The sequence below is a fragment of the Lepidochelys kempii genome, chromosome 7 (assembly GCF_965140285.1).
Source record: "Lepidochelys kempii isolate rLepKem1 chromosome 7, rLepKem1.hap1, whole genome shotgun sequence".
Taxonomy (NCBI): domain Eukaryota; kingdom Metazoa; phylum Chordata; order Testudines; family Cheloniidae; genus Lepidochelys; species Lepidochelys kempii.
The window spans coordinates 26774067-26789299 of NC_136386.1; the positions used below are offsets into that span (position 1 = coordinate 26774067).

A 15233-nucleotide genomic window follows, 5' to 3' on the forward strand; every position below is an offset into this window, starting at 1 on the left:
GATATCAAAGTTAAAAGGGATGTCACTTGTTTTCCAAAATTAATATCTTTAAAAAGACCAAATTAATCTCTACTAATAATAAATCATTAATAATAATACTTTGTACTTTTATAGCACTTGTCATGTAAAGTTCTCAAAGTACTTTATGAAAGTGAGTAAATATTAGGATCCCTGTCTGTATTAGCATCCACAGAGCAAAGATTTTGCAACTTGCCCAAAGTCAAACAAATCCATTACAAAATCAGAACTAGAATGCATGTGTCCAGATTTCCAACTGCATGTTTTAATGATCAGCCCGCATTGCCTGCAGCATAGCAGTAGTCTTTATATCTGCCTCCTCACCACTTTACATAAAAGAAATAAGCTACAGTAGGGGAATATTCTGAAAATATTTCAAATTCCATTTGGTGAGGAGAGATGGGGGAGAAAATCCAAAGGTAAGTAATAGCTATTGAACGATATTATCTCTATATATCCCTTAGCAACAAATCTTGCTATTTTTTTCTTCATTTAAACCACATTTGTGAGAGTTTTATTGTTAACTTTATCCAGATGACTGATCAAAGCATAGTTCTCTATTGCTACTTTGCTAAAATATTTTTTAAAGACAGTTTTAATATTACAGTTTTACAGCTACATATTGTTGTTAAGCTATTGAGTCTATTACCAGTCAATCAAAGACTTTCATTTCATTTCAGTAGATCCTTTCTTAAATGCCACTGAATCTTAGGAGGACATGAAATGTCTGTCAGTTTTCCTTCAGAGGCTAGTCATAAATTCTCTAGTAAATGGGTGAAATTTCAGTTACCCCCACAATGTGTGACTTTGGAAACTCAACGAATAGCAATGTTGAATGATCAAAGATAATTGCTTCAAGCCTTAAAGATTATTATACTTATGTATCTTGGTGTTAGCTGCTTTTAATTTCTCTTTCATTCATTGATTACATAACCATATCACAGAAGGGATGCCCCCCTCTGTATTTACTCAATAAATTATTAACTCCTTCAGAGTAAACAGTTTTGGCAAGTTTATATTGTTCAGGCTAAAATTAGTTATCTTTATAGAAGATACATTTAATTAATATATTGCATTTTGTATGTTCAGGCTTTTCATCTATTTTCATTATAAATATAAATACTCTAAACAATATCATAACAAGAAATAAGAAAATATTCAATTGGATAAAGCTCGTGTGAGTAATATCAGTAGGTAACACTTTTAACATAAGAAAATAGAATTAAAATAAGTAAATGATTTGTTGTGATAGTATAGGATCCGCAATACACTATGCAATGAAACTATAACAATAATTATTATATTTTACACTTCTATAGCACCTTTCAGCCAAAGCCCCTATGTGCTTTACAAATATGAAGTATTATAACTGCCATTTTACAGATAGCTAAAATAAGGTTCAGAAAAATTAAGATATATGTCACTGTCCCACACAGAACCAATGGTAGAATCAGGAAGAAAAATCTCATCTTTTGAATCCCAGCCTCATGTATTAACAATGTACTCTGAAAAGTGACTGGGGGAAATATTAGATTGTAGAATTTCATGTTCATTGTCTTTCAGCTATTTTATATCATATATGCTCATTTTATACATAAAAGGATATCTCATTCAAACTGCCAGTCCTGCAAATTCAACTTGGTATCTTAAAATCAAGCTCAGGTCTTTCTGGCTAGTGCTTTATCACCAGGAATGAATACTGTACAAATGGAGCATAGTTAAAATTACGTTGATGATGTGTGAGCCAGAATGGAATCCATCTTATTCCCTCAAACCAGTAACTAAATTAGTTCTGCATTGCTAGCATGAATAAAAATTAGTAAAAAGTTCATTACTCTGAATAGATATAAGGAGAAGATCTGCTAAGTAGTAAGGTACCAGTTTTACGTATCTGTTTTTTTTTTATTACATCCAAACTTTAATTTATAACTGAGTTCACAGGATCCCAGATAGCATGAAAAGATGTCAGTTTGCCACCTTTCACTGCAAAAACTGTTTTGAATCTATAGGCCTGAGGTATTGCATGTAGCCAACATTCTGTATTCAATTGTGATTAATATTTCTATTAATGAAGCATTATTTTAATTTACTTTTTATTAAAAAGGGGTTTGACTCTGTACATGTTTCAACATATATCAAAATTGCTAAGTTAAGTCCCAAGTTCGCAAAACCCTTAGGTATATGCTTAAGGGCTTTGCAGAAAGCAAATGGATTTAAGCACACGCTTAAAGATTCTGTTGTTCTGGGGAGTAAGTCTACTGAGAAGCTGAAACTAGCATCGGATGCTGCTGCCTACTTTGTGAGAGTCTGACTAGGAGCCAAAGACACGAGTTTCCTTTGGGTTTCCAGATAGGATATATGATGGTGTTTTGCATCTGTAAAGCCTTAACTGTAATGGGATCTGGCTACTTGAAAGATTCTCTCTTTCCCTGTGCCATACTGCCACGGGGGTGGTAAGTGGAGATGTTGAAACTGGAGCCACTTCAGTATAAAAGAGAGGGAGGGTCCAAAAGGACAGTCTGCATTCTCGCCTCTCAGCCTTTGGAATTTATTCCCTCACTCTTGTTTGAAAACAATGCAAATATATTGATCTTCAGGGCAAATTGTAAGGCTCATCTATTTTCATAGTCTTCTGGAGATGGTGAGGTTATAAGGGGTGGGATGGGATAAGGCCCTACGTGGAATGGTGTATTGGCTTATTTATTATTTTATTGTCATTGAATATGTCTAAGAAGCAAGGCTTATTGTGTTCCTTTATTTGTTTCCATAATATCAAATATAATTTTAAGTGAAGCTGGGCATTTAGAAACTTAGGTCGATCCCTTTTTGTTTTAGAATTTGAAGTAAATAACATATATTACTAAAACGATACCTAGATATCCAGGATTTTGCATTTGAGAAAACACTCTCTTGGAGTTGTCATAGATTTAATGGTCAGAAGGGACCATTATCCTCATCTAGTCTGAACAATGGAATAGCACAGGCCAAAGAACCTCACCCAGTAATTTCTGCATTAAACCCATAACTTCTGTTTGAGCTATTGTATATCTTCTAAAAAGATATCCAGTCTTGACTTAAAGAGTGCATGTGTTGGACTAGTTTTTTATCTGTGGAATTACAGAATAAAGTGGGAGTTAGTAAAATGAAGATAGGACAATATTTGGTACTGTGGCATCATTGACAAAATATATAGAGTAAATATATAAAGATATATTAGACCCAAAACATACTAGCTTTTGGCTAATGGAATAATTGGCAGTTGTAATTGTGTTTTAAGACCCTATTCTGCTCTATTTAAAATGGTTTTGAGAGGACAATTTAAATACCACATATTCAAAAACTGTCCTTTAAGAGCTATTAAATAATAGTTATAAAGCCAAAAGTGGCGCAGACTTGAAGTTGACACATTTTAAACACCCACATAGATTGTACTGAACTATACATGTTCTAAGATTAAGAGATTCCAATATTTTAAACTAAAACTGTAGGTTCTGATGTACTATAGCGTCACAAGCTAAATAGAAAACTTTTAGCAAGCGCTTGGTTGGGAAATCTTCAAGTAAATTCAAGATGCTGCAGGAAGTGATGGTACTGCCAAGTCAGTAGGTGGCACTCTTCCCTCTGAGTCAGTATTTAACCAATGTTCTAGCATGTTGTCTTGGGACACTACTGTTGGAGGTGCTGTCTTTCAGCTAAACCTAGGCTGTAAACACATGTGGTCAATAAAAATCCCATGGTATTTTTTGCAAGTGTAGGTATGACGCCCTGAGGTATCTGCAGTGTGATTAATTAATTTCTTCTGGGAATAAAAATATACCTGACATTTCAAAGCTTACCAAACATTAAAAGAGTTTGCAAGTGAAACACTCAGCCGTAATGTACAGAGTATTGTGCTTTTTAGAAAGGGCTGGAAAAGATTTTTATATCCCTCTATTATATTTCCTCACTGTGTTTACTTTTTTCCAAAAAGGACTTCTATTTATAAAATGTTTTAAAGATTACAAAAGATCTCATTCTTAAGTTATAAGAAACATCCTAAGGAAAATAGAGTTTAATACAGAAGTACTGTATTTTTAATGGTACATCAAGTGAAACAAAAATTTAATCTTAAAATGTTCCTATTAACTCATTCCTGCAGAGGGATAACCAAACAAAACATATTTTACCAGAATTTGGTGCCATTTTTAAGAGGCCAGTTAAAAGCAAGATTTTTGAAAAGGTTTAGGGTGTCTGATCAAAATGTGATTTTTTTTTCATCTCTGTTCTGCACTTCTTACTACGTTGCTCCCAGTATAGACAAGTTAAAGGAAGCTTCCTATAGCATTCACAGTTGCTTTGTGCATATTTTTACTGCAATCCGGAATTCACAAAAAAGAAACATTAGAAGTGGTTTATTTATATTTCAGCACCGAATTAGAAAGATTACATCATTCATTTACAGTTCTTATCCCAGGACACTTCTAATCCCCAGCACCTCATTAGAGGAGACACTTTTAGGATTGCATATATCATCTTGTTTAGCTTTTGCATTCTTTTATGGGATACAGTTGAAAGGTAGGAAATTTAAGGCTGTTCATTGATAGGAAAATAAACTAATAAAATCTTAGGAGCTTCCCCAAAGGGGAAAAATATTACAGTATTTACAGTAACTGGGTTATTATTTGTCCATTAGTTCTCCATGTTTTTCACCCTTGTGAAAAAGGCCTTCCTTCTTGAATATAAATGCAAACAATCTACCTATAATTCAGATAGAGTTGATCCTCTGGTAAAATTAGAAGAAACTCCTTCATAAGTACACACAGTCATATGCTTCTCTCCCCTTATCCAGTGTGGAGGAAGCAGAATGGCCCTAATTGTACTGAAAACATTCAGTGCTATGCTGATGAGAAAGATACTAATGCAGGGTCTCTTCTCCTCCTCTTATTAAGTTTATAATGTAAACAAACAAGCACACAGCTACAGGTCAGCACAAACTCTATATTCTGTTTCTAGTAAAGACACAGATTTAAGATGCCTGCAGCCATTCCATGTTATTAAATGATTCTGGCCATTTAATGAAAATACATATCATCTTTTCCTTCCACGTATTAGGAATGTTCTATTACACTGTTGTTAAGCAGAAAATGAGGGTACACTACTGCAAATCCTTTCTTAGCCCAGGATTATTTTGCCCCCAACCATGGTAATTTCCATTTATAATTATGTTGAAATGATTGGGAGGTGTCGACTCTTGTTGAATGTATTGTGGTGCACTGGAACTGGAATGTTGACAGGCAAAATAGAGGTCTAAAAAGAATCAGGTGCCAATATGGAATAAGCAGGTATGAAATTTTTTTCTGACACCAATGATGGAGATCGTTCTAGGATGGAAAAGTTCTGTCACACATGCATCTCACCCACCTGTCTTAGCACTGCTGAACTTTCAGCTTCATCATCTGATAAAGCCTGCTCAATATGTCTCTGCGATGTGAATTTGTTTTACATGTCCACTGGGTATGCTTTTTAGCAGGAACCATTTAACACCTGTAGCACAGGTATAATCTAGAACTGCTTGTCTGGGTTTAAAATATCAGCCGTTGACTCTTGACTCTCATTTCTCTACCTGTGCCTGTTGTCTTGTGCCTACATTGTTATCCTTGTTGACTGAAATTAAAAAAACAACCACCTTTTACCGGTAGTTTCCACACTGCGTTACTGGAGTTAGCAACATTATTTCCTATTCCAAATATACATCATAGTAGTAAGTTGTAACTCAGTTATTAAATGTCTTTTTTCCAAGGTATACAGTGTTGTTGCAGCCCCAGGATATTAGAGAACAAGATGGTTGAGGTAATATATTTTATTGGACTAATGTCTGTTGGTGAGAGAGACAAACTTTTGAGCTTACACAGAGCTCTTCTTCAGGTGACCAGTGTAAGATGAAGTAGGTATGCTACTATTGCCCAAACATTAGATGTGCCAAAGATTCCATTTAGTGGCATTTGCTGTTTTTCAGTAAGTTAAAAAGAAATTAGCATGTTGTCTGTGGTGTTCATGAACTGATTGTCTTCTTTGCAAAGAACCCAAAGCTTGTTTGATTGTTTAAACTAATCTTTCTGCTAAACTATAGGTAGCTGGCTGGTATGGTGCTGATTTCTTAAGATGCATATCATTTATCTTTATAAACATTTTGAAATCATGCTAATTCAGTGTCTGCCATTTTAAAGATAACGGAATAATAATTCAAAAATTCCATAATAGTCAGCTAGACTTAACCAATAGTTCCAGTGGTTCCAATTTTAACAGTTCAGTTTAGAATAACAGGCTATAACATCCTCTCTGCAGCTTTCACACATCTTATGAGGGGGTTTGGATGAGTATCAGGCGTGGACCACCATTTAATATCAGTATGGCACCTGTGCAAGTCATGCTGCCATTGCTTCAGGTACAGAGAAGGCCCAAAGATAAAAGACTGGAACCCATTTCCATTGTTTAGCAGGAAGTCTAATCCAAATGCAAGAGCAGTTGTAAATGAAGACCCTCTACAGATCTTAGACCATTGTCCTATTTAGAGGTTTCCTTTCCTATACCTCTTACCCTTGAAACAAGAGTCTGGATGTAGGTTCATTTATTACAGTAATTAACTTAAAGATGCAACATATATCAAGGGTATGTTTTTAATTAGTATGTTGTTCAATTTCAGTTTGTAGGTATTTATTTTAGTGCATAAAGGGCAAGGGGATAAGACAGAAAATTAATTGTACTCCCATCTTTGACAGATTCACAGAATCTTCACCATGAAACCTGTCAAAATTTGGGGTACCTCTGTGCCATTCCATATATTTTTCTTTGAGATAAGTTTGCTGGTAGTAGCTTCCAAATTTTCCACCTTCATAAGTGCTCTGTTCCTTGTAGCCTCAAGTGGCTGCTCTTGTGAAGCCAACGGTGCATATTCAACTGTTGCTCCCTTTTGCCAGCCTCCGTTACTTCATATTTTCTCCTAAACTACAGGCCTCCTCGCTCTTCCTCCGTCTCACCTACTCCCTCTGCATTACTCATGCTGATTTTCAGTAGAGCTGGTCAGACATTTTCCAGTGGAATGTTTTGGTCTAAAAATACCTATTTGTTGAAGTCAAAACATTCTGTGAAAACATGTTGATTTCAACATTTCATTTTGAAATTTTTATTTTATAGGGTTTTTATTATTTTTATTTTATGTTTTTATGTTGTTGTACAATTTTTATATTTATAAAATTAATTTAAAATATAAAATAAACAGTAATACAAAATAAAATAGTAACATTTAAAAAGTCAAAATTGAAACAAAATGTTTTGATTGTCCCAAAAACAAAATTTTGCACACAAAAATTCTTTTGTGGGGAATTTCTACATTTGACATTTGTTCTATTCAGTAGAAAACCCATTTAGAAATCACAGTTTCCCACAAAATTGAAACTTTGTTTCCCAACCAGCTCTGGTATTCAGTCATTTTTGCTGTTCATCCTTCCATTGTTTTAAAAGGAAATGGGAGATCATCTCTTTTTAAACAAAATGGAAAATATGGGTTTGTCAGTGACTTAGCATGTGGCAGTGTATTTGATTACAAGGATGGGGCATTGTTCCAATTACTCTGCCACCTGGCCTTTGGAGGAATTAATTATTTGAAACACTGAGGTGATCCTTTTTTGAACATTTTATTGCCCCCGAGATACTATAAAAATATTGATAGTGACTAAATATTTGCCAAGTGTTTGCCAAGAGGTTTTATGTATCTTACCTCTGGCTGCTCCTGCACTTTCTGTGGGTGCTTTGTGGTATTTCACTTGAGGTAACAGAGCTCGCCCTCATCACAACCCAATGGACACAATCCTATTGGGGAGCTCTGCTGTAGTATATGTTTGTATAGTAAGTACAAATACGACATCTCTATTTTCAATTATCCCTATAATTCACAACCTCCCCCATACTGTGCCTTTCTACAGCAAAATAGTTATATATAAAATTTGGTTGTAGCACTAGAATATATGGTATTTATTTGTTGGGTTGTTTATTGTACAGACCTCTTGCTTTTCTACTTGAAAAAAATTGCAAAATTTGGTGAATTTAATGGTAAGCATTAATTTTCATATTTAAGAATGAAATGTTCCCAAACAGTAGTTCAACTCAAGTTTGTATTGGATTATTTAATACTAAAACTACATGGGTGCAGATTCCTATGATATCATTCTGACATCTAAATTATATTAACTGCACCCTCATCTAATTGCTCCAACAAACTCTGGGTAAGGAATTTGAAAACAACTGAATTTTGTTCATGGGTTTGTCAGGTGCAGGTAGGTAATCTCTTGATTACAATGTATCAAGCATGGCTGAAATTATTTTAAATAATGACTACTGACAGTAGTAAGTATTCTGTCCAGTTATAAGTGTTTGCATGATTGGGAAATTACATAATACAGATATTTTAGTGTGACCCACCAAGGTCTGGATTGCTGAGCTCTGAGTGTCACATGATATGAAATAAATGTAATTGCAATTATAGGCAGTGTCTTATTTATTATTACCTGGTGGCATCTATATTTTATTACCTCTAGAAGTCAATAACTGAAATGACAAATCTTTTAAATTGTTTTCATAATCTGAATCTGGTTAAAACTTATTTTCACTGATTAACATGGTGTACCTGTATGTGTATTACACAGTCTTCGGATTCTTATACCTGATTGTTTTAACAGCCTGATCCTAGTAAAAGAAAAAACTTTGCAATTAAACCCTAAAAATAGGCGAAGATACGGCGTTCACCATAACTTCTCATTTTTGTTACTGTGAATGCTAATGTAATTGCTAGTATGCATGAAAATTTATATTCCTTTTAATCTGATCTTGCAATTATTCAGTAAGACTTTACACATTGAAAAAGAAATATCCAGGAACTCATGTTTTAAAATAGTAACATAAAAGTATTGGGCTAGATTTTGCTCTGTTACAGTCCTAAAAGCCAGTGAATTTACTGGGCCAAATTCTGCACTCTGTGATCCTATTTGTGTAGAAATCAGTGTGATTGCATGGGGCATTGACACCGTATTTGGCTCAGTGACTTCAGTGGGGTTGGAACGGTATCTACAGAAACAAACAAAACTGTGTTTTCTTTCTTTCCTTAATTAGGCCCAGTCCTGCCTTTGGCTTCTGCTGGCAGATCCTTGCACCTACATAGAGCTAATCATGGGCTCAAGGGCTTAGAATTTGACTTATGATAACATTTTTAGATTTTGAAATGAAAGGAGAACTGTGGGTGCCGTACTGTACATCCTTTCAAGTCTGTAGTTGACCGATATGTTCCAGCACTTAACAACATAAGAGTGGCAATACTGGGTTAGACCAATGGTCCATCTAGCCCAGTATCCTGTCTTCTGAAATGGCCATTGCCAGGTGCTTCAGAGAGAATGAACAGAACAGGCAATCAATGGAATTGTGTCCCTTTCCCTGATCAGACACAGAACAGAATGAAACTGATGGCAGACAACTATGATGATGACCATCACCACTTCCACCACCACCATCACCACCACCACCACCGGTCTCCTGGGAGGACCCAGCACTCAAATCACCGACCCTCTCCAGATCAGGTCAGTCACCTCCTTTCTTACCTTCACACTTACCCTTTTACCATTCTGAAATTTCAAGATAAAATAAATATTCCAAAGAAATAATAAACAATATAAGTGATACACTTTTTGAACTGAAACTAATAGCTTTGGTATTTATTTCCATCACTCAGGGAATCTAAACGTTTTCGTTTCTCTTTCTGTTTTTCTTTTTGTCTGTCTTATAATATTTTCCTTCCCTCTCTTCCTTTTTCTTTTGCTTTAAGCTTCTAAGCAGAGTTACCATTCAACTGTTTAAATAGAAAGTTACTGGAGAGCTGCATAGTTACTGCAACTTCACTATTAGGTACTTGCTTTTTGGAATAACTGTTATTCAAAGACTTGGTCAGCATTTCCAGTATGAGCTTGTGTTCAGTTGTTCCTAAGCTGGCTATGAAAATATCTTTGAATTGAAACCATTCATTGGCAAATATTGCATTAACTCAGTTTTGGTTGTCTTATAGTAAACAAAATGTAAATGTTTTGGGATATATTTTAGAGTGAATTTTCAAAAATGACTAGTGATTCTGGAGGGCCTCAGTCTTTGCGTGCTGAACTTGAAACATCTTCAAGAGACCTTTGTTTCAGAGTAACTATCCTCTGACAATTGGGACCCATTAATATGTCAGTTTGGACACCCCAAAATTGAGCCATCACCTAAATCACGAATCACTTTTACAAATATCAGAACTTGTTTTTTAAATAAAAATATGCAAGTTTTGTTTATAATAATGATATTAAAATGTTAATATTTTTACAAAATATGAAAAAGTAAATCAAAAATTACTCAAATGTGATTCCATTTTAATTTTGTATTAGCACAATTTCTAGGGCAATGTACATCACCTTGCCTATAATTTTAATACATAATATGCATAATTTTATTGGCACCCCAAAAATTTGTCTTTAGGAAGTTTTTTTTATGCTGGTTCTGCAGTTAATGTTGCTATAAATAGGCAAATAATAGGTAAGTGTCAAATGTTCAGCCTCCGTAATCTTGGATTGTAGCAATCTGCATAAAGTGGATACCTTGACAATAAACTTTATGATTTTGTTATGTTTAAGATGGATATGTTTTCAAACAGAAACTGAGGGCCTTTTGTTTTCTGAAATGCTAAGGCCTTGATCCTGCAAGGACTTAAGCTCGTGTATCACTTTATGTATATGAGTAGTGCCATTGGAATTAATAGGACTATGCATATGCATAAAGTTATGTACATGCTAAAGTCTTTGCAGGATTGGGGCTTTGAAGTGGATTTCTGAGAAATGTATTGAAAACTGCTAAACAGTTGTCAGAATATTTGTGTTTAAATTTTTGTTTATATTACATTATTATTACCAAATTATATTTGACCCTAACTGTGTGAAACTATAAGGATTACGATTTTTATTTCTTTTCCTTTATATCGTGTTATTGAAATACTTGTTTTTCTTGTTTGCTATCTGCAAAATCTTTTCCTTCTTATTTTCTTTTACCTCTGGTTTTCTTCCTCCCCCTTTTCTCCTTTCCTCACCACTAATTAGAAGAAACTAGCTCAGTGGGGTGGGGTTGATGAGAGCCAGAGGACCAACACAGCAAACCAAGACAGCGAAACTCAGCAGCATCTCTTACAGTATTGTGCTTCTGGGTGTCAGTTTTTAGATGAGATGGTTTGTGAAATATTCAGTATGTTGGAAAAGAATAATACAATACTTTGTTCTATTTATAGTTTAGACACTTGATGGCCCCCTGTCTTCCTCTGAAGAGACTATACTTAGAAGTAGGCTGAATTCATTAGGATATTTTTGATACAGTATCTTCACATATGATAGTGCCCTCTTGTCTGTACATAGGATGGTTATTTCAGTACTCCTGCACCACCCAGGTGCTGCTAAGTGATTACGTGACATACTCAGGGACTAGTTTTCCAAACCATTTACCAAGCAGTAAATGGTTTTCTACCTCCAAGGGAGAAAGAAGGAAGCAGGGGAGGGAGGAATTGTGACTCACAGTGCCTCCCAGAGTTACATCTCTGTTGGTGGCAACTTACAGAGGACACCAACCTTTGCTCAGGGCTGTGCTTAGTCACAGTAAGACTTGATAAGAGCACAGCCAACACTGTGCTGCACCATAAGAGCACAGCCAACATAGTGCTGCAATTTTGCAGGTTGCACAATATGACTGCAGGTCAAAAGCTGCATTGTAAAGAAGTCATACACACTTTTATATTCAGTAAAAAATGTGGTCTTTAAAAGTAAATATTTAAAATTGGAGATATAGATTTTGTAAGATTTTTCTACAGATACACTGATGCTAAAGAATTAACATGTCCCTACCAAAATGTCATTTAAATCCTACAGTTTGGGGAGTCTGGTAAGAGCCTGAACTCTTTCGTTGATACCCTTCTGCAGAACACCAAAGCAATGACATACTTGTTAAAAGTTTTTTGAGCACATGGATATGATATTTGCCTATTATCATTTTTGTTATCGTAAGAAAGGATGTTAGAGTCCTCACTACAGAGGAAATACAATTAAAAGAAGCTGAGCCTGAAATTATTCTATTTAATGAACCAACCTTACATTTCAAGATAAGAAAATATATCTATATATCTCTATATACCTTTCAACAGCATTTCCACTGCAGTCAGGTAGCCATTAATAATCCCTTCCAAATTCCAATGGAATGTGCTTAGTAAAGAGTGGAAGTTAAATGTGCCAGCTATAGATGAAAACTTTTTGAATGCTGGGTTTGGCTTTTTAAAATATCAAGTTTGAAAATGGTCATAAGAGACTTTTGCAGCAAGAATGAAATCCAGTGTATTAGGTGAGTGTGGGGGAAGGGTTTGGAGAGGGTGGCAGGGATGAGAGAAGGATGCAGGTGCTGCTTAAAAGAAAAGGGAGGGGTCAAAGCAATAGTATGCTCAGACTAGGAAGAAGTGGGGAGGAGTTGAAGAGCATGATGAAGCCATCAGCAACTGGAGGAAGGGTCTGGGAACCAGCTCGACAGGAGAGCACGGAAGAAAATTCATAGGAGGAAGGCACAGGGTCTATAGCAGGAGGAGGAAGAGAGCCTGATTCTGATCTCACAATTCTATTGACAATATGGTGTTACACCTGATTTACACTGGTGCACGAGAATGCAAAATCTATTCCAATAACATTTGGTAGTTCATTTATTTTGGCAGGTAAATTAAATAATGGTATGAAAAAATTGTGTGGTTTGTAAAAACAACCATGAAATATACAAATGTTAAGAAATTGAGAATGTTCAGCCAGTGTGGATGGTACTATTGTCAATAGTGACAGAAAATGCAGGGGAAGAGGTAAGGAGTTCAGTCTGTACCATGTTAAGCTTAAGTCAATGGTGAAACATATAGGAGGAGAGAGGCTGAGGTGCAGTATTAGACTGAGGGATTCTGGTCAGATATAGAAAGGTAGATTTGAGAGACATGCATGAAGATGGCAATTGAAGCCATATGAGCAGAAGAGTTTGTACAAAGAAAGGATGTAAAAGAAGAAGAGGAGAAGGCAAGGATGGAATCCTATGGTCCTCCCATGGAGATGAGAGATGCTGAAGAAACAGCCAGAGAGAGGTAGGAGAATTAGCAGAGACTGGAAGAATGAAAGCCCTGGGAAGAGGATAAGATATCATGAAGTACATTGATCAACTGTGTAAAAAGAAAGCAGAGAGGTCCATGAGGATGAAGATGGAGTAGAAGCCATAAGATTTGGTTGAGAAGAAAGTACTTGGAGCCTTAATGTGAGAAGTTTCAGTTCAGAGAGTGAAAGCCAGAGTGGAGGGGGGTCCAAATGAAACTTAGGTCAGTGATGGTAGATGACACATTGACTGAGTTTGGATATGAAGGGAAATTGGGCTTTATTGGACAGCCAGGTGGAGCTGAGGTGTTTGAGGATAGAGCAAAACATGCTTGTGAGAGGAATGAACCCAAAGAGAACGAGAGACTGAAGAGGGTTTACAGCTGAGTCAGAAGACGGAAGAGGAACAGAGAAGAAGGCATATGAGCAGTAAAAAAAATCATTACACTGGTGGAGTGGAGGCTGGAGAAAGACTGAGGAGGAGAAGTAGGTGGCAGGTGGGCGATGTTGAAGGAAATCAAAAGTTGGTCAGAGAGAACTTGGAGAGTGAGAGGTGAGAAAAATAAATCATGTCTGGTGAAGAGAAGGGTGAGGAAGTGTCCATTTGGGTGAATGGGAGAGTTGATCCAGAGTAGTACATAAAGAGGAAGTAATGGTAAGAGTAAAAATAATTGGCTGAAGCATCAATGTGGAGGGTGAAATCACGCAAGGTGAAAGTGAAGGAATGTTAGGTGAAGAAGAGGGAAAGCCAGGTGTCAAAATCAAAGCAGGTGGATGAGAGGGAGGGTCAAAGGAGGAGAATGAGTGAGAATGGGGGGAGTTGTAAACAGCAGGAACAGGAGAGTAGTAGCCCGATGCCACTATCTGATATTTGGAGTGAAAGGTAAGAGAAGGAGAGGCCAAAAAAGAGCAGCTACCAAAGCAGAGATGTGGCATAGCAATGGAAATTTTTGTTTCCGTGGATAGGAAGAGATGGAAGGAAGGAGAGATGAGGAGGTTTTGCATAGCAGTCATCTCTTTTTGAGTGAAATAAGTATTCCAGAGTGAGCAAGAGAAGGAGCATAGGAAGGTATTGAAGGTGCGGATGGGTATAAGGTTTGAAGGGGCAGCCACTGGAGTGGAGATGGTGTCAGAGATGGTTGTGGGATTTGAGAAGCTGGTTTCTGGGCAGATTATGTCAGATACAAGGAGGGGAATTGATGGAGGATGCAGAAGTGAGATATGGACTTGCAGTTGTGTGTGAGCAGAGGACAGAGGGTTGAGGGTAGAGTGGGTGGACTTGGAGCAGTAAAGGGGAAGTGAAGAAGGGATGTGAGATAGAGATGACAGGAAGTAAGGGAGAGGAGTGAGATGAGGAGGAAGGGGAGCAGTGACTCAGAAAAGAGGTGTGATGAGAATTGTAGGACACTAGTGAGAGAAGATTATGCAGTCCAGGACCTGAAGAACAGGAGGTAACAATAAAATGGAAGGTGAATATATCAACAAACCAGCAAGACAGCAAACAGATGGTACAGCAATTAAACCATGGCAGTTAGTTAATTATGCATCGAGAAAATGAATAGATCCATAGGCTAATCATTGTAAAAAGAATCTCCAACAGAACAGCATGCTAGCTATGAATATGAGAGAACTAATCTTAGCCTGTGCTTGCATTTTTCAATTATGAATCATTCTTCTCTGTCTGTGCGCCGTTATTGTTTGCCATTCCATACGGTACTCTTTGTTATTGCAGTTTGATTGTCATGTGGTTTTATTATGCAAACCTTTATTTCCCATTCACAACAGTATATTGCATACAAAATTCTGGATGTGTGGTTTTTGGTGACCATGATCCAACATGCTGGTAATGGTGTGAAACCACAGAATAAACTGGAAAAATAAACGTGTAAATGGTCAGGGGGGTATTTTTAATTTTATAAGAAGAAAAAGATGGTGCACACTGTAACACATATGCCACTTAACAGGGACTGTTAGTTACCCTTTCAAGGTTGTCTATCAATTTTGAAGACTAAG

General features: G+C 36.4%; 1 protein-coding gene across 8 annotated transcripts in view; it reads left to right on the top strand.

Annotated features, from left to right (window-relative positions):
* ERC2 (ELKS/RAB6-interacting/CAST family member 2) overlaps positions 1 to 15233 on the top strand; it is an 833583-nt gene that overhangs the window by 630470 nt on the left and 187880 nt on the right. For all 8 annotated transcript variants that reach the window (XM_078853606.1, XM_078853612.1, XM_078853608.1 and 5 more), the window contains one exon: positions 9489 to 9623. In XM_078853606.1, coding sequence (XP_078709732.1) covers positions 9489 to 9623 — 135 coding nt within the window. The remainder of the gene's footprint in view (positions 1 to 9488; positions 9624 to 15233) is intronic.